The following is a 20,931-nucleotide window of genomic DNA, read 5'->3' as shown; positions in this document are numbered from 1 at the left end:
GACACGCAACCGACCGCCGCCCCGGTGATTCAAAGCAGCTGGGGCGCGTGGATTAAAACGCCGGCACAGCAGCCCCCAAAACGTCTTGATATCCGCGGGCTGGGTGGCGAACATTTTAGCATGGTTGTCGTGGAAGAAAGACAACTCTTTTCTTCCATGGAGGGGAGCTGGCTCGTCGCCCCGGGTATTTGTTGCCGGGGACAAAAAGACACTGACCTCACCGGCTCGTCACAACAGCTCGTGATGACGCAGCTTTTTCCCTCCCTCGCTGTGGAATTTATATATTTTGTTAACTGGTTAGAAAGGCAATATCTCAAAGCCTATCGTAAACAAACCCAGCTCGCAATGCCCTCTCTACTTTGTACTGATGGAAAACACACAAAGTTAATCACACAAGGTTGCGTTCGCAGCTGGGGAATCCAGGCCAAAAAAAAAAAAAAAAAAAAGAAAAAGGCAGTGCGCTGAACCCTCCTGGGCCACACGTTGCGCATTGTCCTTTTCAACACAGCACGCAGAAGAATGCCTCAGTAATGATGTTGATAGTGGCCTTATAGGACAAGCTGGACGGTTTAAAGTTTCTATCCTTACGATGTGGATTATAGAGACCACGGAGCTCCGGCCAGGCTATGATGCGTATAGCGAATCGGTACGGAGTGCATAACCCGTGAGTTGATGTACCCCCAACATAAAAAGTGTTCAAGGCAAAGAAGCCCGAAGGTGGATTATCAAAAGTTATCATACAGAAGTCATCAGATGTGTAACTATGTACAGTGGGTATGGAACCATTTGTCGAGGTATCATCCATCATCCTTTGTTGCTCGTGTCCTACTACCAAGCGAGCAATGGCCTTTCTCTCGAACGCCCTTAAAAAAATAATAATAATAATAATAATAATAATAATATAATATTCGGGGCCGCGAACAATGGAAGCAACGCAGCCAATCCCTTTCCGAAGCACCGTATCCATCCTGGTTCAATTTTTTCCACGGATCAGTCGCAAACTCTTTTCAGGACAGAAAGATGGAAAAAAACGAAAAGCGGAAAATGGAAAAAGAAAAGTTCGTTATAAATACATTCGATGCTCGCCACAAAATCAGGTGCCGCGATTGGATAGTGAAGAAGATAAGTTCGGACGCCCACGAGTGCTAGAACACCAGAGAGTGATCATGTTTCACTCTACGTCAAGGCGGTGGGCGGTAATAGGTATACGGGGAGAAATTTTTTTTATGGCCCGTCGTTACGCTGTTGAATCGACAGACTGGCGGAGGTTGTCTTCGAAAAGGACCTGTCAGCAGTAGAAGATCGAAGGTTTAATGCTGGCTCCATTCGATTGTATTTAGGTCTATGCCCTCCTGGACCAGCTCCCACAGAGGGCTCAGGTCGCGGAGGAACTTCACTCTCTGCTGGACCGCACTCAACACGTAATCGATCTCGCTTTCGGTCGTGAACCGACCAATGCCAAATCGAATGCTGCTGTGTGCGCTCTCGTCACTGTTCCCAAGCGCTCTGAGCACGTAGCTTGGCTCTAGAGAGGCAGAGGTACAAGCACTGCCCGAAGATAACGCAATGTCCTTCAATGCCATGAGAAGCGATTCACCTTCTACGTACGCGAAGGAGACGTTGACGCAGCCGGGATAGTGACGCTCCGGATCACCGTTGAGCGTGGTGTGCTCCATGGCGAGGAGACCGTCAACGAGCTTCTTTGAGAGTCGTTCGATATGCTTTGCATCGTACTGTATAAGAGCGTCGTCAGCCGAAGGCGCCTTGGACAAAGCCACAAAAAGCAAGTGTTATTCTATGTAGTGTGGACCCTGATGAATATCATAACCCCTGCTATGTAAATCACAAAGCGGCGGAAACACGAAAATCGTGCTGCTCATCCACCGCTTCTCAGAAAGCCATGCATATTAAAGCGTTTAATCATTTCAGGAAAAGGTGTACGTGAAGTTAATATAAAATGAAATGGTGTCTCACCTTCATATCTTCTTTCGCAACGCGGCAGGCCTCGCCAAAGCCAACAACGAGATGTGGAGCGAGGGTTCCACTGCGAAGACCACGCTCCTGTCCACCACCGCTGATGATAGGATCGATGCGAACTCTTGGTCTGCGTCGAACGTAGCAGGCCCCAATTCCCTTCGGGCCATAGATCTTATGGCTGGATATCGACATCAAGTCCACGTTCCAGGCATTGACGTCCACCGGGATCTTACCGACTGCCTGAGCAGCGTCGGTATGGAAGAAAACCTTCTTAGATCTGCAGAGAGCGCCGATCTCCTTCATTGGTTGGATAACACCGATCTCATTGTTGACGGTCATTATGCTGACCAATGCAGTGTCCGGGCGAATCGCAGCCTCGAGATCCTCCAATCTGATCAATCCATTACTCTGGACGGGTAGATACGTCACCTCAAAACCTTCGTCCTGTAAGTGCCGACAACTATCGAGCACGCATTTATGCTCTGTCTGCGTGGTGATGATATGCTTCTTCTTCCCGGACCGACCGAAAAACCTCGCCACGCCCTTGATGCTCATATTATTACTCTCAGTTGCACCACTGGTGAAGATAATCTCCTTCGCATCGGCGCCAATAAGGTTCGCAACATATTCTCGAGCTTGCTCGGTCGCCTTCTCTGTTTCCCAGCCATATGCGTGTGTTCTCGAGTGGGGATTTCCGTAGAGACCGGTGAGGAACGGAAGCATCGCATCGAGAACCCGAGGATCTGTTGGGGTGGTTGCTTGCATATCAAGGTAGATCGGGCGTGTACCTTGGTCCATTACCGTGGCTTGCTTCAATATCCCAGCATTCGGACTCGTTGGGGTATCTCCAGTCACTGTAGCTCCGGGTACCTGCACGCTATTAGGTTTAAGTGTGGTCTGCTCTGTGAACAATCGTTGCTCAGCCTTGATGGCGGCGTCAGCGGTGGTCTGGGCCTTGCTCTCGGACACATAACTGCGCCAGGAACTGTGATGGAGAGCTGCGTTGGTACCAGGGCCGGAAAGAGGCCTCAATAAACCTGTCGATGAGGATAGTCGTCTCGAACAAGCTCTAGAGGCCTGCCTGAGGGCCTGGGGTGCCAGATTTGACATCTTGGCAGATGAATCTCAATGCACTGGAGATGCAGAGAGGAATGCAATGGAAAGAAATGGAAGAGAGGGAAATAGGGAGAATTGTTGAAGAGGTGGGTGTGAAGTTAAAATAAAATATAGGCTGGATCTGATAAAAGGCGGCCAGCTGCTGACAAATTGTGCGGCAAATTCTGCCGGTTTTATCTGATCCGTGCACTATTCCTGATTTGGAAGCCCCTATGTCCGTCCGTCCGATGCAAACCAAACAAACATCCGCAAGCTTCGGCCGGCCCTCGCCCGGGATTCTGAGCACAGTCTACGGAGTACGGGGGTGCCAAAAGCTATCAGGAGGAGCAATCTGCAGATTTATTTGGATTGTCATAATAACTCTTCTGTTATAATCACTGATATAAGGGATACTGGAGTAGAAAATCCCCGACAGTGATGGCGTGATAACCCGGGACCTAATTGCGGCCGAAGGTTTTACATCTTTGGTTGGAAGACTATTGACACCGGGCAGAGTCAAGCTGTTCCCCTTACACCTCCCTGAACAGCTTGCCAAGATGGACGAGAAACGAGCTCATTGAACCATCTAAAATGCACTGTGGTTAGAAATGGCTGTTGCACTGTCAACGTCCGGTTCATTTCCACTTACTTAGCAACCGCGGGTCTTTTCTCAATGGCGTCGCATTTACAAAGAGCGAGCAACGCACCATATGGCAGGTGGAATAAGTCGGCAAGCGTGAGGGCCTAGAGAGCAAGGTATCAACACGACGAAGGAGACCTCGACTGCAAGCGGGAGTCTGAGTGACATACGTTTCCGCTAATGTATTTCTGTTTGCTGAGGATTTGTTCGTATACATCTAATTTTGCATTGAGAAGGTCTTCAGCTTGCTTCGCGGCTTCCTCGCTGGTTTGCAAGCCGTAAATACTGCGCGATTTAAGGAGAGAAATCGTCAGCAATCAGATGCGCTTTGGCCGATCTTGCTTTTTAGGGGCCCAGCCTTGTACTCACGGTTTAATGAATCTTTCGTATGCGAGTTTCGAAGCATGAGAATCGAAGTGGGATGTTTCAATTGAAGCACCTTGCCGGAAGAGAGCGTAATCCTTGATGTCCTTGGGGACCAGTGGTGTGCCTTGGTCGGCATATTTTGTGGCGATGTACTCCGAAATCGCGCGACTTTCGTAAAGGATAAAGCCGTCATCGTCCTATTAATCTCTCTGTGTTAGAACAGTCCAAATTCTCATCGAGAGAGCCGTTCGTAATCCCGCTGCGACGTACTATGTAGGGAACCTGGCCGAACGGCTGACGCGAGATGAATTCAGGAGCCTTTTGTTCCCCCTTGGCGAGGTCGACGGGATGGAATTCGAACGGCACGTTCTTCTCGTGGAGCACCATGGCCACACGCTTGGTGCATGTTGACACAGGAGAGCCGTGGAGTTTGAGAACCATTGTGATGCTGGTATGTAAGGATACGTGTTAATTGAGGCAACAAAAGTTATATTCTCAAGATAGAATCTGCTGCTTGGGCGATGTATCAAACCGGGATAGTGAGGGTGAAGAGACGTATTTATCTCATCGGGGTGTCGCGACGCATGATATAACCTTGGTGGGGTGAAGAGAGCGGAACCCGCCGTTCCGCCGATTATTCATCTTTCCAAGCGATTCCCCTGAGCGCGGAGCAGTTCGTTGTTGAGCGTGGCCGGTCGGGACTGTCCGACGGCTAAAGTTGAGCCCGCAGTTCTCGGGCGAGCAACTCGAGATGTGTGATACAGTCGCCAAACGGCCATCTTTTTGGCGTCTGGTGGTTCAGTTTCGCAGAGGCTGGTTTTCTATTATTCAGCTAATGATCACGCAAGGTGGTTCCGACTCTTGTATCACAGCATGTGTTTGAAATTGGTTTGATTGAGTTGGTCCTGGCTGTCGCTGTTCCGAAAGCCGGAAAGGATGCCGAACCCAGTGTGATTATTAATGTGGATTACCACAGATCGCAAATCACAATCGCTCCGACGAAATGCGCTCTTTGGGCTGAAGTTCAGCTTTTCTCAGCTGAAACCTCCAGCTGTGAAAGTATCATCTCATAACAGGTTCTTGACGACAATCGACTTCGCCAGCACGAAAAATGCTTCACACCTTTTGTCAACTAGCTAAGTGGCCGATGGCATTGATACTAAACACCATCCAGATGCACGCCCGGAATTCTAATGAAAATAGAAAATATCAGGGTCTCTCTGTTGCTCAGGCGCAGAAGCTATCCCCTGCACCACGGCAAAAACGCGGACTGCCTGACTGCACGAAATCTAAACAGTACCCACTTTGCTTTCAGAAGCATGCGCTATGGCATGGTGTAGAGCCTTCCAGCACCAGTTGTCTCTGAATTAGAATGGCCATCTTCTGATTGTCACTACTCTTCCATAACTCAAGCAACTGATGATCGCAGGCTCCCATGTAACTAGCCACTTCCCAACCAATAGACCATGCAACCAGTTGTGGCTCACAACCACCATCCAGAGGTCATGGTGGACCTTTTTGATGTGTTCCTCTGTGACACACAGAGCACTGAATGAATTCTAGCGATACAAAGGGCATTCATAAAGATCAGCAGGCACCATGATTGGCCTCAACTTGAGGTAATTTTATTCTCGAGTTGGTGTGCACCGGATACTGTACTTCTTAGTTAACTCAAAGTCCATCGCTCTGATCTCACCAATTCCGAATCATGCCCTGGTTTGGTAAATCTTAGATTGACCGCAAGGTCACCTTTGAAGAACCAACGCACAGCACTTGGATCATAAAAGAGAAACTATCAGAGAAGGAAGGCGGTTACAAGGATTATGTCTCTTGACTATGATATCCATGTATCCTGGGAGCTGAAAGCGGTCTTCCTTTGCAAGAAGTATGAAAGTGACGGCCCAGAGGAGGCCATGTTGAAGATTCTTATACTGTAAGTGCCGTTCGGTCCACAGAAAGGGATAGCTGGAATGTTGATGTCTGGATGCGTAGAGCCCCTTCTGACCCCTACGAATCACCCGAAGACAGGGAATGGGAGGTCAACGGAGAGCCGGCCTCCAAGTTCGGTAAACAAGAAGAAGATGCCCTTAGGACACTAACTCAACATCGCTGCTCTTCAACGCCCCATTTTATTGCCGCTAAGAGAGAAATTCAAGATGGCAACATGCTGATGCCAGGTGGATATATACATTACATCCTAATGACAAAAGTGGACGGCGTCCGCTTTGATTCAGTGCAGCATTTTTCTGACGAACAAATCCATGCAATGCAGGAAGCATTTACGGAAGCATGGTTGTAAGTTGCGCTCCATTTCTATTCCCATATGCCCTTCTTATTCTATTGCCACCAACCTAATGTGCATTCAACCTATAGCGAGTCTTCAGCATGCCAAGTTGTCCCACATGATGAAAGGCTTCATAACCTGCTCTGGGATATGGGGACGTTGAAATGGTGAGTCACCTTTGGACTTTGTGTACAATTCTTCAGTCACTAATGTGGTCTGTATAGTTACATTGTTGATTATGAGTAATCTGAAGATTCTCAAACTGCAGCAGGCTGGAGAGATGGTCTTCTTCTCTAGGGTCTAAGAGATGATGCATGACCATTGTGAATCCTGTTCATTATATGCTAATATCATGGTTTCCTTTGCATATAGTTGCAAGGTAATGATAAGCTACAGAACTTATTCTTTGATTCATAATAGTGTGGTTCTGCTCACCTGTGGCTCTGTTTAAAATTGCGATGTCTAGTTGTCCCTCGGATGCTCCTCATAGCATCCACTAACAATGTCTGTTGGATACTCTGTACTACAAATACGCTTGCATACTATAATTAATTAGGTCCGGTGTGCCTGGCATACTTATGTCGCTCGGTCAACCTTGTTCGGAGTACTCCGTACCTGTAGCCATAAGGGAAATGCCAAGAAGTTAGGCTACTCCAACATCTTCGATATCTCCTAAACTGTGGCATCCATTAACGGCTTGGCCATGATTAGCCGCCGGGGTGGCCAAATTCCAGCGCTATTCCGTACACATCGATAGTAAAAACTCTGTGTGTGTGATCACTAGTGTAGGCTATATCCCTCACTTGGATTCTTGGTCCTGATACGGCCAGAGCTTAGAGAATAGCTCCCTTTCTTCCTCGTCCTTCGCCAGGGCGACGAATATATCCTTGAACTTCTGACAATTGATCTTCGCCGCCTCATAATCCTCCTGGTCCACCATCCCATCTACCGGAAGAACTCCCTGGTCTTGAAATAGTTTGAGCATAGTTCCGATCCCAGCGATTTTTTCATCCTCTTTCGCGTGAAGGGCTAGTTCAACCCCTGTAAAGTCAATCGGACACTTTGTCGTCTCAGCAGGCCGTAGTGTGTCCCACAGGGCTGCAATAGCAATCAAGCTCTGACACAAAAAGAAGAGATCACTATTCTCCCAGACTCCAGTCACGAGCCATGTTGGCTTGCGTTTGAGTTGAATGTCTCTCTGCTGCCCCAATAAGCTTCCAGTGGTAAGGAGCGCGTCTATAAACCATTGCTTCGTAATATTTATGGATCGTTTCGTTCTCTAGGTCTTGATCGACCCCTGTTCCCTCTTCCATGCTCAGGGTATTGAAATTGTCTGGCCTTGATGGGACCACCCAAGCTTCTCGAATTGGGTCGTCGTGCCTGAACATCCTAGGTACGCAGGACTTGTAAAACAGTGGCGCGATACTAGTGCTCTGCCAGTCAACTATGCTGGTAATCTTACACGTCGTTGGGTCGACGAAAATGTTGTCTAGATGTAGATCGGGATGCCAGAGGACATTTGCGGCGGCTTCAGGTTCACTGGGTACCAAATAAGGGGTAGGTTCCAGGTATTTTGAGAGAAGGGTAAGAGCCTGGTCAGGGAGCTCAGGATCTTTGAGTGATACATAGTAGTTCATTCGAGGAGACGCGTGTCCTTTGACCCACGCCATTTCATTTTTTTCCCATAGCTCTGGCGTAATCGTCAGGTCGTCGCGCTGCATGACATTGGTGAATAAGTAGATACATGTTGTTTTATACACAAGACTTATACTTACAAGGTCCTCTATCCAATCCCATATCTTCTCGGCCACTACACCAAAGGTCCGCGCTTGAAAGAGGCCCGATAGCGTACCGGTCGAGGCAAACTGACTGCCCGGATGGCTCAACTAGCAGGGTGTCATTCTCTTCTCGAAAGGAATTTGGTAAATCCTCCTTGAAATAAAGACAGCAATGTTTGGAGAATTTAATAGTTGTAAGTGCGTGTTCAATATCAGCAATTTGCTCAATCACACACAGTTTGGATTCTCGAGGCCACTGGTGCCATATACTCCCTAATCTCGTACCAGGGGCTTTCTCGTCAATAATGTACTCGGCTCCAACTGGGTTCGCTGGATCACAGGATCATGCGAAAGCCCGAGGGACCGGCAGGTTTACAACTTCACGGAGCTAATAACATGTGGTCAGATCGTTGGCTTGATTTAAACAGGTGACTGACAAATTCCCTTGTGGCGACTTCTGATGCTGTCACATATCGGGCAGGACCGGCATTGGGGTTTGGAAGTTTTGCAAATACTTCCTTGCCATTGTTCATTGTCAAAAGGAGAGCCTTATTATGGAGGCCTTCAACAAATTTTAACACCTTTGTACCTGTAGGATGGCTTAGTACGCGTCACATTCGCCGTAAACAAAAAAAAATCAATTGGTACTGACAGCTCTGTGCGCCATCATCAGCATTAACAGCAATGTCAAGAAGTTTTTGAAGGTTAAAACTTATAATGGCGCGAAAGTTCCCTCCTCGTTAAACTTATCCTTTTGTCAACTAAAACTCAAAATCAAGAATATGAAACCAGAATCAGAAACTTACAGCCATCGGTGACAACTGTATCTGAAAATGTCCTCTTCTGTAGCCTGTTCCTCTGACAAGAAGTGAGAAATGTATACAAAGGGCGTGTGAAAGGATATTAGTACATGACCTACCAGTGCCATCCGGCTTTTCGAGATACAATCCTGGAGTTCGAATTCGCGCATCCCTGCCCCGAGAGAAGAGAATTGAAAAGCATCTTATTCTTTGTCTGCGTAGTGGCAATATATAACCATTGAATTGGATAATTTGTTGAGAAGATTTCCTGAACATCGCTGTGGAATGACAAGGAGAAGAGTTTGTCGGTTGGGGGGTTCGTATGCTCTCCTCTGGCTGCTCGTAAGCGCTCTCCGAACCTGGGGAAAGTTCCCATTGGTAGGCTTCACAACCAAGCCGGCCGGAATGAAAGTTAACTACTCCGTAGTGGGCGCCAATCTCTATTTTGGACATCATCATTTTATACTACGAGTACAACCGATTGAGCATGATGTCAAAGTTTTGAACCACCCGACGAGTTAATCACCATGACCAACCACTCTCGAGGAACTTGCGAACACTCTTCGGACCAATGTCGATAAGCTCCTCAGAGTCCTACTGTAGTGTGTGAATGGCTCATTAATGGACTTTAGTACAATACAAAGACTTTGAGGATATCAAAAATTAGCTAGAAACCACACAAGCCGCAGAGGGGAGGGAAAATAGGAATGCAAAGAGGGGAAAAAGAGGAAGAAGAAGAAAAAAAAGAAAACAAGATTCCACACGTTCTGCTATCTATCAAAGCTCTTATGCAGTGGGATCCAACCTTGTACACTTCCCAAATGCAAATTTTACTTCTGTCTTTGCATCAACCTTCACTTCCTGATTCGCAATTATTTCAATGCAATGCGCAATATTCCGCATCAAAACCACCTCACCCTGCACCCATACATTTCTTTCGCCTTTTCTCACTCGCTCTGTTGTTTTGAGAAGTGGCTGCCAATTATATAAGCAGCTTGTGACGTGAAACTTCTCCCACGTATATCCCACCATGCTGTCCAAGCTCTGTAGCCTATCCTGTCGTATTGGCAATGTGCCGTTGGCATCTGACCACCATTGGAAAGAGTCTGAGCCACCAAGCGGAGCTAAGGTGAGGTTTGCAGATTGTGAAGCACGAGCGAGGTCAGGATCGTAGCAGAGAGGTGGGATCCACGCGGCGGCTGAGACATCGAATTGGCAATTGCGGGATAGTGCCTCTAGGCGCGTGCTGCCACAGCTTATCACTGGGAATTTGGGTCTGCGAAGCGGCGATAGTACGTCGAGCCCGACATGGGGGATAGTGAGAGCGTAAAGTTGTCAGAATTGAGGCGAGAAACCTTTGATACGATGGCGACAATGGCTCCTATGATGAGAAACGTGGCGATGATCACACCAAAGATAATGCGACCTGCATTTGGAGAACCCCATCGGTGAGTAGTGATTTGATTCCGAGGGGTTGAGCTGGGCGGCCTTTTCTGAGCTGGGCGGTTCCTTGTCTGTGTTGGAGTGGGTTCTTCGAGAACAATTCCAAGCATGGGCTCAGCATTCGCCCCTCCCGACTGTTGGCTACTCGTTGTGAGCAAATTAGTCCAGAGTTTGAAAATGGAGAATGAAGAAAGAAGAAAGGAACAGGAAACACGAGGACTAAAGAGTTCTCCGCGTTCGAGGATCTAAAGTCGAGCATTTGGCTGCTTCTTGGTATAAGCACGACTTGCTGGTAGAGCCTTGTAACCCGCAGCCTCAAAGCACAACACCCCCCTGCTTCCATACTAGGGAGAAACGGCATGCGTGGTGGGGAAGCCCTTATCATTGGTGGTGTGACGGAGGCTGCGCAATCTCATCAAAGACCGACTTGTATGCAAGCGGCACCGGTATCTTGATGGACCTAGATTGTATTGGAGTTCTGAATAATTGCAGAAACAGGAGAGCTGCATCTAGATCTATTTCAGGACGAAATCCCGTGTTGTACAAAGTACAGCGCAGCGTTTTAGATGAAGGCTGTGCAGTCCACACCGTATACTGATCTGCTTCGGCGCAACGTCCGAGGACACAGTAGAGGCTCCCGTCCAGTGTCTCACAAGGGTTAAGTAGTTAGTTAACTAAGTCAGTCGGGGCCAGACCAGATCTTGGCGGGCGGCCCCAGCGGGTACCTCACCCTGTCGAAAACAGACTCTCGAATTATCCCTACTCCGTACAACCACGGGGATATAAGTTGGTTCTTCCAATGAGTTTTAGCAGCAAGTCTCATGGTATCAATTGATACCAAGAACTTATGGCGAGCGGCTCATCCACCCCACAGGTGATCATTCAGCCCTTTTCAAGCCTACAGCCAGGCAACTCAGTTTGTCAATGCTTTGGAGGAATATAGTGAGAATCTGCTGGGAAAGAGTAGAGTGCCAAACTGAACCATGGTAAAGGCACTCATGGAGAGCATGAGGACTTGCTTGGTAAACTTTGGCAGGATTGGTACCTTGGTTTCTTCGTGTTTCCCTATACTTAAATCATGTGTCTTTCCCATCGACTGGATTTAATCCCCAGCCAGTGATGTTCAGCCAATCCTTCGAATGCCAACGCCTGTCCCGGACTCCTTAACATTATGAAACCATCATCTGTGGTACATGGTCACAAAAGACCACACCGTACTCTGAGGGACGAGCTCAAACACGGTCATTTCCAATCATCTCCTTTGTACTGAGTATATAGAATAATAGCCGAGCTGGGACAGCAAGAATGACAAAGATCAAATCAATCAAACCTGGCCGGCGACTTGCCAGACGGTCGTTTACTGGATTATTTACATTCTGAAATCTGCTTCCAGATTTCCACGTGGAAACCTATAGAAAGATTATGGTTCGGCTTTTAAACTATTTGAGGCAAGGGTCAAAGCCAGTTTCGCACTAAAGAATTGTTTCGGAGTTTGTTTGAACTACTCTGTAACTATCTTCCTAAATACATTCATCGAAGGGGACAAGCCAGAACCAGTGTGCTCTGCTCCCTGAACCCTACTAAGTTCATTTGGAATTGGAACCAAGACCTGGAATCAACTCTGGTCAACTATTCATCACCGTGCGGTATGTAACTATGGGGTGCCGCAGTTGGCATGTCATTATCCTTGGCTTGCCATTGTGTTAAATGTTCTTACATATTTTCTGATTCCCTTGTTTTGTGGAATGAAGAGCAAGCTCGACGACATCTTCACACCTAACTTGAAGACTCCAAAAGCTCCAAGCTCATGGCAGTCTGGTAAGGCTGAATACCCATGTAAACTACTCCGTAGTTATAGTGATCTTAACTAAGTAGGTAACTCTAACCATACAAACCTCAAAGCATGCTCCCCTTGTTTAATGCTCCGGTGGGAGACTGGTTAGTGGTAGTTAACGAACTCCGCCCCCCGTTGAGCTTGATTGCTGCGAAGCCAGGGGAAGATGATCATCGTCGATGGAAAAGCCAACTCAATTTGGCTGGTGGGCCAATGATAGAAGCAGCTTTTGTGGGGTTGAGCTTAGCTTGTGGTTTCCGCCCATTTCTGTTCCTTTCTGTGATCGCAAGAATTTGACTTTCCAGTTAAAGTGGTCATTTGCCCGGCGTCGTACATAAGATCCCTCCCGTCCCCCACCACCTCCGGCTAAGTATCGTGAGCAATAAAGTCGACCGTCTTCCCCGCCACGAGAGGTTCCGCCTGATCTCGCCCGTTGCGCTCTAAAAAGGCCACAACCGCTATCACACGAGTATCGTTTCCCGGTACGCTGATCGCGAACGAGATTTTTCTTCTTTTCTTTTCTTTTCTTTGCTTTCCCACCCGCTTGTCGCGATGTCGGAGAAAGAAGTCGATGGCATTGAGCCGGTGCGGGTGGATTCGGTTGGGTCGGCGGATAGGGAGTACTATGGAGTCCCTACCATGTCGACGGAAAAGCTCTTTGAAAACGCGAAGTCAGCAACTGATAAGGAACACAAGATGACATTACTCCAAGGTATCAAGCTCTATCCGAAGGCCGTTGGGTGGAGCATCCTCATTTCAACGTGCATCGTCATGGAGGGCTACGACATCAGCCTGGTCGGCAACTTTTATGCTTTTCCTCAGTTCAACCGGAAGTACGGAGTGCAATTGCCAGATGGGACCTACCAGGTTCCAGCACCGGTATGTTATGCTTTGCCTATTGCCCTCGTTTTATGGTCCTCGCCGTTTCGTCTTTACTTGATAATCTAGAGAACACAGATGGCCAACGTTTCGTTTCATTTCAGTGGCAAGCCGGTCTCAGCAACGGTGCGGCTGTCGGCGAGATCTTCGGGCTGTTCCTTAATGGCTGGGCGTCGGAACGCTTTGGTTACCGCAAAACCATCATCTCCTGTCTTGTTTTCCTAACCGCCTTTATATCGCTCTTTTTTACTGCGCAGAACGTACAGACCCTACTTGCGGCTGAGATCTTGTGCGGGATTCCATGGGGCGTCTTCCAAACCCTTACTATTACATATGCATCCGAAGTCTGTCCTGTCGCATTACGGGGATATCTCACAACGTACGTCAATTTCTGCTGGGGCCTTGGGCAGCTCATTGGTATCGGAGTGATCAAATCTATGCTTAACCGAAACGACGAGTGGGCATATCGGATTCCGTATGGTCTTCAATGGATGTGGCCGCTTCCCCTTTGCATTGGAATAGCACTGGCTCCTGAATCACCCTGGTGGCTTGTCCGGAAGGGCCGAGTTAAGGATGCAAAGCGGTCCCTCCTACGCCTAACTAGCTTGAACCGGGAAACTGACTTCAACGCGGACGAAACGATTGCCATGATGGTGCACACAACGGCATTGGAAGAGAAAATAACGGCGGGAGCCAGCTACTGGGACTGTTTCAAGGGTATCGATTTGCGCCGCACTGAGATTGTCTGTATGGTGTGGGCTATCCAGAACCTGAGCGGCAATTCATTCTCAAACTACTCCACGTACTTCCTTCAGCAGGCTGGCTTGGAGACCAGACACGCATATTCTTTTGCTATGGGCCAGTATGCCATCAACATGGTCGGAGTCTTCGGGGCCTGGTTTTTAATGACTCTTGGCGTGGGCCGTAGATCGCTTTATCTTTATGGTCTCTGCGGTCTCTGTAGCATGCTCCTTATCATGGGTTTCCTTGGACTTGTCCCGGAGGCGCATCGAGACCAAGGATCCCTAGCTACCGGCAGCATGATGATAATTTGGGCCTTAATCTACCAACTCTCCGTTGGAACCGTTTGCTACTCGCTCGTTTCGGAACTTTCCACGAGACGACTGCAGATCAAGACCGTCGTGCTGGGTCGAAACGTGTACAATATCGTGGCCATCATCTGCAACGTGCTGACTCCGTACATGCTTAACCCTAGCGCCTGGGGCTGGGGTAACTATGCTGGCTTCTTCTGGGGCGGTAGCTGCTTCCTCTGCATCATCTATACTTACTTCCGGATTCCGGAACCCCAAGGTAGGTCGTTTGCTGAGTTGGATCTCCTGTTTGAGCGCGGGGTAAGCGCGAGGAAGTTTGCATCCACACACGTCAATGTCTTTGAGGAAGAGGTTGACGCCGACGTTATTGAGAACTATAAGAAAAAAGAACAGAACCCTGAGGCGCAAGCGGCATGATCATTCATGTTTCCCGCCCGCAATCTATCCCATCAGGGGACGGGTGCTACCAGCAGTCTGGAGCTTTGCGAACAGCAATCTATGAGCGATAGTCTTTTATGTCTGTACATGACTTTCTCTAATATGCTCAGGTTGTTGTGATGTATATAAAGACTTCAACGACGATATCTTTGAAATCATTAGCCTCCCATCTCAGATGGAGAAAATGTTGATGCTGAGCTATCAGCTACCCATTTCAGTGCAAGATTCCTGGTTCACAAGCCAAACTTAAAATTTAGCGAGCGTTGATGTGCACTACACACTACTTCCCTTCCCGTCTTAGCCCATTTCAGACAGGACATATGATTGTTATGACGGATTTCACCAAGATGGAAGAAGTTGGTCTGGGATCTCAGAACTGGTACTAGCCCACCTATCGGATTGTTCCGGAGATCTGATCAGGGATGAAACGTCAAGTGACGATCCTCCTTTCATGGACAGCCGAGTCCAAGGCTTGGTATGACGGTGCGGGGAAGAACGGCAGATCTGTTACTCCGTATCGTTCAGCCCTACTCTGACGTTAGGACTGACAAGGGTAGATGACGTAGGCTAGGAGACACACCCTCGCTCCCCGAATTGATTAGGAGTCGGGAGGATGCCGTTTTGTAGGCGGAATCGTCCCCGTCGAAGCAGGCACTGTAGCGTGCTCCGTACCAGAAGCACAACAGCGTATGTGGCGTTAGGCTCGGAGCTTGTTTCACAGCCACACGTCGGTGCGCCGGGTAGATCGCGCTAGTCCAATTCGATCGAAGAACCGATGGCTTGGCTCTCAGCCACACCAGAGTGACGATCGCCGGACAGCGTCAGCCACATAAAGAGCGCTGGAGGGAAACACTGTTGAAACAATCGTTTTCGCCACGGATCGATGCTGTTCTTGCTATCACTGTAGTTTGTGAAGAGTAATATTGATTCTCTATGCGCTAATTCCGTGTCGTCCGTCAGGTATGCTTTCCTGGATGTTTCAACCGAAGAAACCCCCTACTAATTCGATCACATCCAAGCGGTTCAGCGATCGAGTTTCCCCGCGGTGCAGAACGCTCCTAATTACCCCTGGTCTATTTACGTCAATCGCGAACCGTTAAACCACACTCTCCCGGTGGTTGCATATATATAGAGTACGCTTGGAGTTCCTGCGATGAGTTTGAAGGGAATACAGAAGAGCTTTGCACGAGCTCCTCAGACCTTCAAGGCCAGGTTCAACCTCGGCGAGAATACAAAGGACCCCGTATATATAGACGCCGAGCGGAGGTTTCAAGAACTCGAGAAGGAGACAAAGAAACTGCACGATGAGTCGAAAAAGTATTTCGAGGCAATTACTGGTATTCCGAACCTTCCGCCTGTTTTTTTCTTTTTTCAACACCCCCCGCTTAGGCGCTCAAATTGCTGTAGCCTGGCTGATTGTTCTTGTTTACTAATGTGAAAGCTGGGACTTTATAGGCATGTTAAACCACCAGATCGAGTTCTCCAAAGCTATTGCCGAACTGTATAAGCCTATTTCCGGGCGAGCTTCCGACCCGACTACGCTAGTACCCGAGGGGAACCCGGAGGGCATCCAAGCTTGTGAGGAATACGAGTCCATCGTGAGGGAGCTATTGACAACGTTGCAACCCGAGCTCGAGTTGATCGAATCTCGAATCATCAGTCCCGCCGACCAGCTGCTGGAGATCATCAAAGTTATTCGGAAGGTTGCCGTGAAGCGACAGCATAAACAGCTGGATTATGACCGTCATCGCGCCTCATTAAAAAAGCTCCAGGACAAGAAGGATAAATCGCTAAAAGATGAAAAGGCGCTCTATAGGGCAGAGAATGATGTCGAGCAGGCGACGCAAGAATTCAATTATTACAACGACCTCTTGAAAGACGAGCTACCGAAGCTATTTGCGTTGGAGGCGGAGTTTATCAAGCCCCTTTTCCAGTCATTTTATTATATGCAGCTCAATGTCTTTTACACACTTCATGAGAAGATGCAAGGGTTGAACATTGGTTACTTCGACCTCACGTCGGATGTGGAGGAGGCATACGAGAGGAAACGGGGGGACGTCAAAGAGCGTACTGAGCAGTTATCAATAGTCCATTTCAAGGCCACAGGCGGCCGACGGCCGGGCTCAAAATTCACACCCGGCGGCGGAAAGGATAAGCTAGCTGCGGAGTCAAAAACATACCCTTCCCGACGAACCGCGAGCGGATCAGAAAATCCTCCTCCTCCATACTCTGCGCATACTACATCCCCCCTAATCGGAAGCTCCGCTTCGGGTACCTTTGGGAACGGCACCCTTGCTGCTGCGGCGAAAGCGAAGCCTGCTCCACCACCACCAAGGCCCAAGCCAGCTAAATTCGCGGCCGCGCAAGTCGAGACTGTTACGGCGCTGTATGACTATGAAGCACAGGCAGTGGGAGACTTGAGTTTCATCACAGGAGATGTCATTGAAATTGTGTCAAGGACGAATAACGAGAATGAGTGGTGGACGGGAAGAATAAACGGAAAGGTTGGACAATTTCCTGGTATGGCTTAACATCGTTTACCCGCCCGTTGAGTGCATTTGTGTGACAGGTAAAGGCTAACTATTGCGTTAGGAAATTATGTTAGACTCAACAATTGAGGATGTTAAATTTATCCGTTGACAATTATCACATATCTTGGGGATCCGACTACATTTACATGCGACTACATAGCTTCTATTTTATCAATGCCATATCAATAAGGATAGGTATATGTTTTGGCGCTATATCCAAAGGACGCTGTTTTACATTCTCTTGAACCACTGAGCTTTCCTTCCGTACTGTAGGGTAACTACTACGTATTGAAATAGTTGGCAGCGGTAACCGCCCACAAAGGAGAAAATCGGACGCTGAGTAGAAAGAAACATGCGAGGCTTCTCCCATGATGTCGACATGGGGAATGGAGGGCCTCATAGAATTCCCTGCCCCGTAGCGCTGAAAATGAGAGGGTAGGAGTTGATGCGATTTGAACCCTTTTCTTTTTTTTGGGATTCCGGGAATTATTTAACTTCGCATATGATCTTGGTCGTCTAATTGACCCCCTGGCGCTATAATTGTGAACCCTTGACGAAAATGTATTGGAATGTCTTCGAAACAACCCTCCCGAGCGGCATCTTGCAACTTCAATTTTCCTCGTCTTCCAGGCCCAGCGCCAACTACCAGTGGATTCGATAGATATTCGATGTGCATGGCAGTTAACTAACTACCGTTTGTTGCGCTCAAATGTGTCCCGCGCGAAATCTTGACCGCTTTTGTCACCCCACTTTAACACCGAGTCAACGAGTTGACTACTCCGGATCCCACTGAGCAACTCAACTTTGCGCTCATGTCGTCTCTATCTCCATTTCCGTCTTATCCCATTCTCCTTCCTTCTGGGGTTTGATGCCGCAAGTGAAGCCTAAGTAACTAACCGTCAAGGACCGTTTGGCTGACCGGGGTGTTGGGGGGAGAATGCGTCGCAAATCGCCAGTTGTCAGCGGCTGGGGATTTTCCCTCGCTTGCCCTGCAGCTGCATCCTTGGGCCCTGTCGGCTGTCCTGTTTTCCAGAAACCCCATGCCGCACCAATGAATATCCACGCTGAACTGTTGACCTGCTCCATTGAGTATGGCGTGCACTTTCAGCCCCAGGGGACGGGAGTTGGGTTGGCCGCCAATCCTTTCTCCCGACAGTGGAACCCATGCAGAACTTCCCAGAGGACTCCCCGCGGAGGCGATGTAACACGGACAGGTTCATGCAATGATAAATTAACCAAGGCCCAGAGTACCGAGTGCTCGATATATATATATGAATGTGGTCTCTCATAGAGCCCATTTCTTCCGAACGTACGTTTTTCAATTGTTTTGTTTCTGCGGCACTATGAAGTCCGCTCTACTCCTGGCGTTGACCGTGGCGGCCAACGCGGCGGCCAGCCCGCGCGTGACGGATCCTGAGACCCAGGTCACTTACGAAGGGATATCGAGGAATGGTCTCGATGTCTTTCTGAACATCCCATATGGCCAGGACACGAGCGGCGAGCACAGGTTCAAGCCCCCTCGGCCATATGTGCCCGAGGAAGGATCGACGATCATGGCCAAAGCATTCGGGCCCGCCTGTCCCCAGCAGACCGGCAATCCAAACTTTCCCTTGACGTTGTCAAATATCTTCGATATCTCTGAAGACTGCCTTAATTTGAATATTGTTCGACCCCCGGGCTTGTCCTCCGACTCCAAATTACCCGTTATGATCTACATCCACGGAGGCAAGCAGTTTTATGCCGAGTTGGTTGGGTGGGAATGTTGACTAACTTGCCTATCAGGTAGTTTCTGGACTGGCTCAAATGCCGACCTCTCCTACGAACCGGATGGAATGATTCTGGAGTCTATGAAAAATGAGATGCCCATCATTCATGTCTCGATCAATTACCGCTTGGGATGTACGTTTATCAGAACAGCATGACTTCAGCAAAAACGGTGTGATGCTAATATATATACAACAGTGTTCGGCTTCGCCATCTCAGATGCTCTTAGAGAGGAAAAGTCGACCAACGCCGGTCTAAGGGACCAGCGACTGGCTTTCGAGTGGGTTCGCGACAACATCGAAGTTTTTGGAGGGGATCCATCGAAAGTTACGATATTCGGCCAATCTTCCGGAGGTACAAACCTGGCGATGTTTCATTTTCTTCCTTTTTCTGCGGTTGCTGACATCGACTTAGGTCTTGCGGTTGGCCTCCACACCATGGCATATGGTGGCACAAAGCCGGTACCGTTCCAACAGGGCATTTGTCAGAGCCAGGCTCTCGAACCCGGAATTACCGGTGACTTCACTATCAATGAAATGAAGCTGGTCGCCGGCGCCACTGGCTGCAATACCACCGATCTGCACTCCCCAGAAACCATTGCTTGTCTGCGTGACTTTGACACGGAGCCTCTATTGAATAAGTCTATCGAGGTCCACGTGGCCGACATCTCCAACAATATTGGAGACTCCTGGCTGCCGACGGTAGACGGTGATTTTCTACCAGATGCACCGTCAACTCTCGTTTCCGAAGGTCGCTTCGCGAAAGTGAGGACAATGATTGGATGGACCGAGGAAGATGTCACGTATTACACACCCCAGGAAATTTATACGGAAGAGGATACATTCAACTTTATCTCCAGCTATCTCCCTGCGATGACGGATGTCTCGGTCAAGTCATTACTTGAGCTTTATCCGAGCTCCGATTTCTCTGACGATCCAACGGCTAACCGCACTGCGCAGTTCTACCGTTCGGCCAGAATGTTCAGAGATATCATCATGACATGCATGCCGATCTGGTATGGAGAGAATTTGGCGCGGAAAGATATCGACGTTTACTTGTATGACTTCAACCAGACTCTTGTCGCCCCAATCCTGGCTGCGATAGGCAGCCCCGGCCTCGGTGCGATCCACACATCTGAGTTCGCATACGTATTTGGCAACATTTCTCACTATGACATTCCCGGATACCCTTTCGACCCTGTCGACTCTGACCGCCGTCTTGCGATCGAAGCTTCACGGTCTTGGTCATCCTTCGCCAGTGTCGGCCGTCCGTCCGTTCGGGGAAAGGAGACTTTGAAAGGATGGGAAAAAGCATTCGCGAGAGGTAACAACACGAGTATTTATGTGGCTGGAGGCCCGTCGGCAGGTTTATCGCCGTGGGATGGCCGTCGGGCAAAGCCAGCTATCCGCGCACAGAAACTTCGCGAGCGGTGCATGTTCTTGAACTCCCCGGAAATCAGAGAGCAGATGCAGTTTTAAGAAAGCATCTTTTTCAGTACACTGTCGTGTCACTTGCTCAAGCCGCCAGGCGAATGACTCGGGTTAGCGTACCTATAAATGTGACAGGTTAAATGATTCTCACGATGTGATAAGGGCGGTGCATGTGTGTATGTATGTATATAGTTAAATTTGTTTCCCTTTTTTGATTCTGTAATATTTCTCTTGCCATTAAAGCTTTGGGATCCGAGGAGCGGAGCATTGTGCTCTTCCGAAAGGGATGTAAAACTCGAGCCCAGATCTACGCCCCTTGATCCCGTTTTCTGTTGCTACAGATTGCGACCACCGCCAGGTCGTCTTGCTTTGGCCCATATTTTTAGATGATTGGGAGGTGATGAATCTGCTGGAATGCCAGTGGTCAGCTGGCCTATACTACAGTAGACTTGTTTCTCTGGTAAAATGTTGCCTGTGGTTGTGGTGGGAGGTGATAAAAGAGAATAGTCTCACCTCTGCTCAGTGTGCCGTTTCACTCTTCCTCATTTGCCAATGCATTGGCGCTGCAGCCCTCCAAGGTATCTGCATTTCTTCAGCAATTCTTGACCACATTTCTTTTT

The 20,931-nt window shown here is 48.7% G+C and overlaps 10 protein-coding genes across 10 annotated transcripts; 5 read left to right on the top strand and 5 right to left on the bottom strand.

The window, feature by feature from the left end:
* Window positions 1–717: 717 nt before the first annotated feature.
* On the bottom strand, window positions 718–3,116 carry NFS1 (cysteine desulfurase). Its single transcript, XM_066124677.1, has 3 exons — window positions 1,975–3,116; window positions 1,074–1,733; window positions 718–968 (listed from the first exon to the last, which is right to left on the bottom strand). The coding sequence occupies exons 1-2, from the start codon at window positions 3,085–3,087 to the stop codon at window positions 1,311–1,313; spliced, it is 1,536 nt and encodes a 511-aa protein (XP_065980758.1). The 5' UTR covers window positions 3,088–3,116; the 3' UTR covers window positions 718–968; window positions 1,074–1,310.
* Window positions 3,117–3,416: 300 nt separating this feature from the next.
* On the bottom strand, window positions 3,417–4,910 carry D8B26_005003 (uncharacterized protein). Its single transcript, XM_003066743.2, has 5 exons — window positions 4,349–4,910; window positions 4,082–4,275; window positions 3,883–3,997; window positions 3,722–3,816; window positions 3,417–3,658 (listed from the first exon to the last, which is right to left on the bottom strand). Exons 1-5 carry the CDS (start codon window positions 4,517–4,519, stop codon window positions 3,589–3,591), a joined length of 645 nt encoding a protein of 214 aa, XP_003066789.2. The 5' UTR covers window positions 4,520–4,910; the 3' UTR covers window positions 3,417–3,588.
* Window positions 4,911–5,886: 976 nt separating this feature from the next.
* Window positions 5,887–6,674, top strand: D8B26_005002 (uncharacterized protein). Its single transcript, XM_066124676.1, has 4 exons — window positions 5,887–6,011; window positions 6,071–6,373; window positions 6,452–6,529; window positions 6,587–6,674. The coding sequence occupies exons 1-4, from the start codon at window positions 5,902–5,904 to the stop codon at window positions 6,606–6,608; spliced, it is 513 nt and encodes a 170-aa protein (XP_065980757.1). The 5' UTR covers window positions 5,887–5,901; the 3' UTR covers window positions 6,609–6,674.
* Window positions 6,675–7,041: 367 nt separating this feature from the next.
* D8B26_005001 (uncharacterized protein) lies at window positions 7,042–8,083 on the bottom strand (the record flags this gene model as incomplete). Its single annotated transcript, XM_066124675.1, has 2 exons — window positions 7,042–7,563; window positions 7,607–8,083. The coding sequence occupies 2 exons, from the start codon at window positions 8,081–8,083 to the stop codon at window positions 7,162–7,164; spliced, it is 879 nt and encodes a 292-aa protein (XP_065980756.1). The 3' UTR covers window positions 7,042–7,161.
* Window positions 8,084–8,339: 256 nt separating this feature from the next.
* On the bottom strand, window positions 8,340–8,731 carry D8B26_005000 (uncharacterized protein). Its single transcript, XM_066124674.1, has one exon. The coding sequence runs from the start codon at window positions 8,671–8,673 to the stop codon at window positions 8,521–8,523; it is 153 nt and encodes a 50-aa protein (XP_065980755.1). The 5' UTR covers window positions 8,674–8,731; the 3' UTR covers window positions 8,340–8,520.
* Window positions 8,732–9,252: 521 nt separating this feature from the next.
* D8B26_004999 (uncharacterized protein) lies at window positions 9,253–10,518 on the bottom strand. The gene has a single exon (XM_066124673.1). It carries the CDS (start codon window positions 10,491–10,493, stop codon window positions 10,200–10,202), a length of 294 nt encoding a protein of 97 aa, XP_065980754.1. The 5' UTR covers window positions 10,494–10,518; the 3' UTR covers window positions 9,253–10,199.
* Window positions 10,519–13,098: 2,580 nt separating this feature from the next.
* Window positions 13,099–14,565, top strand: D8B26_004998 (uncharacterized protein; the record flags this gene model as incomplete). The annotated part of the gene is made up of 1 exon (XM_003066745.2): window positions 13,099–14,565. The coding sequence occupies one exon, from the start codon at window positions 13,099–13,101 to the stop codon at window positions 14,563–14,565; it is 1,467 nt and encodes a 488-aa protein (XP_003066791.2).
* An 895-nt stretch (window positions 14,566–15,460) lies between these two features.
* D8B26_004997 (uncharacterized protein) lies at window positions 15,461–17,350 on the top strand. Its single transcript, XM_003066746.2, has 4 exons — window positions 15,461–15,546; window positions 15,606–15,923; window positions 16,042–17,106; window positions 17,179–17,350. Exons 2-4 carry the CDS (start codon window positions 15,740–15,742, stop codon window positions 17,202–17,204), a joined length of 1,275 nt encoding a protein of 424 aa, XP_003066792.2. The 5' UTR covers window positions 15,461–15,546; window positions 15,606–15,739; the 3' UTR covers window positions 17,205–17,350.
* Window positions 17,351–18,054: 704 nt separating this feature from the next.
* D8B26_004996 (uncharacterized protein) lies at window positions 18,055–18,408 on the top strand (the record flags this gene model as incomplete). Its single annotated transcript, XM_066124672.1, has 1 exon — window positions 18,055–18,408. The coding sequence occupies one exon, from the start codon at window positions 18,055–18,057 to the stop codon at window positions 18,406–18,408; it is 354 nt and encodes a 117-aa protein (XP_065980753.1).
* Window positions 18,409–18,460: 52 nt separating this feature from the next.
* On the top strand, window positions 18,461–20,359 carry D8B26_004995 (uncharacterized protein; the record flags this gene model as incomplete). Its single annotated transcript, XM_066124671.1, has 4 exons — window positions 18,461–18,861; window positions 18,904–19,016; window positions 19,080–19,235; window positions 19,296–20,359. The coding sequence occupies 4 exons, from the start codon at window positions 18,461–18,463 to the stop codon at window positions 20,357–20,359; spliced, it is 1,734 nt and encodes a 577-aa protein (XP_065980752.1).
* Between the last annotated feature and the right edge of the window lie 572 nt (window positions 20,360–20,931).

The sequence above is a fragment of the Coccidioides posadasii genome, chromosome 3 (genome assembly GCF_018416015.2).
Source record: "Coccidioides posadasii str. Silveira chromosome 3, complete sequence".
NCBI lineage: Eukaryota > Fungi > Ascomycota > Eurotiomycetes > Onygenales > Onygenaceae > Coccidioides > Coccidioides posadasii.
This window is presented reverse-complemented; position numbering and strand designations above follow the sequence as displayed.

What these genes read in the sequence shown, in the direction of transcription:
- D8B26_005002 (XM_066124676.1), top strand. Translation starts at nt 5,902, where the DNA reads ATGTCTCTTGACTATGATATCCATGTATCCTGGGAGCTGAAAGCGGTC. An exon ending in ATGTTGAAGATTCTTATACT is followed by an intron (nt 6,012 to 6,070) that starts GTAAGTGCCGTT and finishes CTGGATGCGTAG; the next exon opens with AGCCCCTTCTGACCCCTACG. An exon ending in GCATTTACGGAAGCATGGTT is followed by an intron (nt 6,374 to 6,451) that starts GTAAGTTGCGCT and finishes TTCAACCTATAG; the next exon opens with CGAGTCTTCAGCATGCCAAG.
- D8B26_004997 (XM_003066746.2), top strand. Translation starts at nt 15,740, where the DNA reads ATGAGTTTGAAGGGAATACAGAAGAGCTTTGCACGAGCTCCTCAGACC. An exon ending in GTATTTCGAGGCAATTACTG is followed by an intron (nt 15,924 to 16,041) that starts GTATTCCGAACC and finishes GGGACTTTATAG; the next exon opens with GCATGTTAAACCACCAGATC. An exon ending in AAAGGTTGGACAATTTCCTG is followed by an intron (nt 17,107 to 17,178) that starts GTATGGCTTAAC and finishes CTATTGCGTTAG; the next exon opens with GAAATTATGTTAGACTCAAC.
- D8B26_004999 (XM_066124673.1), bottom strand. Translation starts at nt 10,493, where the DNA reads ATGCTTGGAATTGTTCTCGAAGAACCCACTCCAACACAGACAAGGAAC.
- D8B26_005003 (XM_003066743.2), bottom strand. Translation starts at nt 4,519, where the DNA reads ATGGTTCTCAAACTCCACGGCTCTCCTGTGTCAACATGCACCAAGCGT. An exon ending in AGAAATACATTAGCGGAAAC is followed by an intron (nt 3,817 to 3,882) that starts GTATGTCACTCA and finishes CTTGCTCTCTAG; the next exon opens with GCCCTCACGCTTGCCGACTT. An exon ending in AAAAGACCCGCGGTTGCTAA is followed by an intron (nt 3,659 to 3,721) that starts GTAAGTGGAAAT and finishes AGTGCATTTTAG; the next exon opens with ATGGTTCAATGAGCTCGTTT.
- D8B26_005000 (XM_066124674.1), bottom strand. Translation starts at nt 8,673, where the DNA reads ATGAACAATGGCAAGGAAGTATTTGCAAAACTTCCAAACCCCAATGCC.
- NFS1 (XM_066124677.1), bottom strand. Translation starts at nt 3,087, where the DNA reads ATGTCAAATCTGGCACCCCAGGCCCTCAGGCAGGCCTCTAGAGCTTGT. An exon ending in TTGCGAAAGAAGATATGAAG is followed by an intron (nt 1,734 to 1,974) that starts GTGAGACACCAT and finishes GCTCTTATACAG; the next exon opens with TACGATGCAAAGCATATCGA.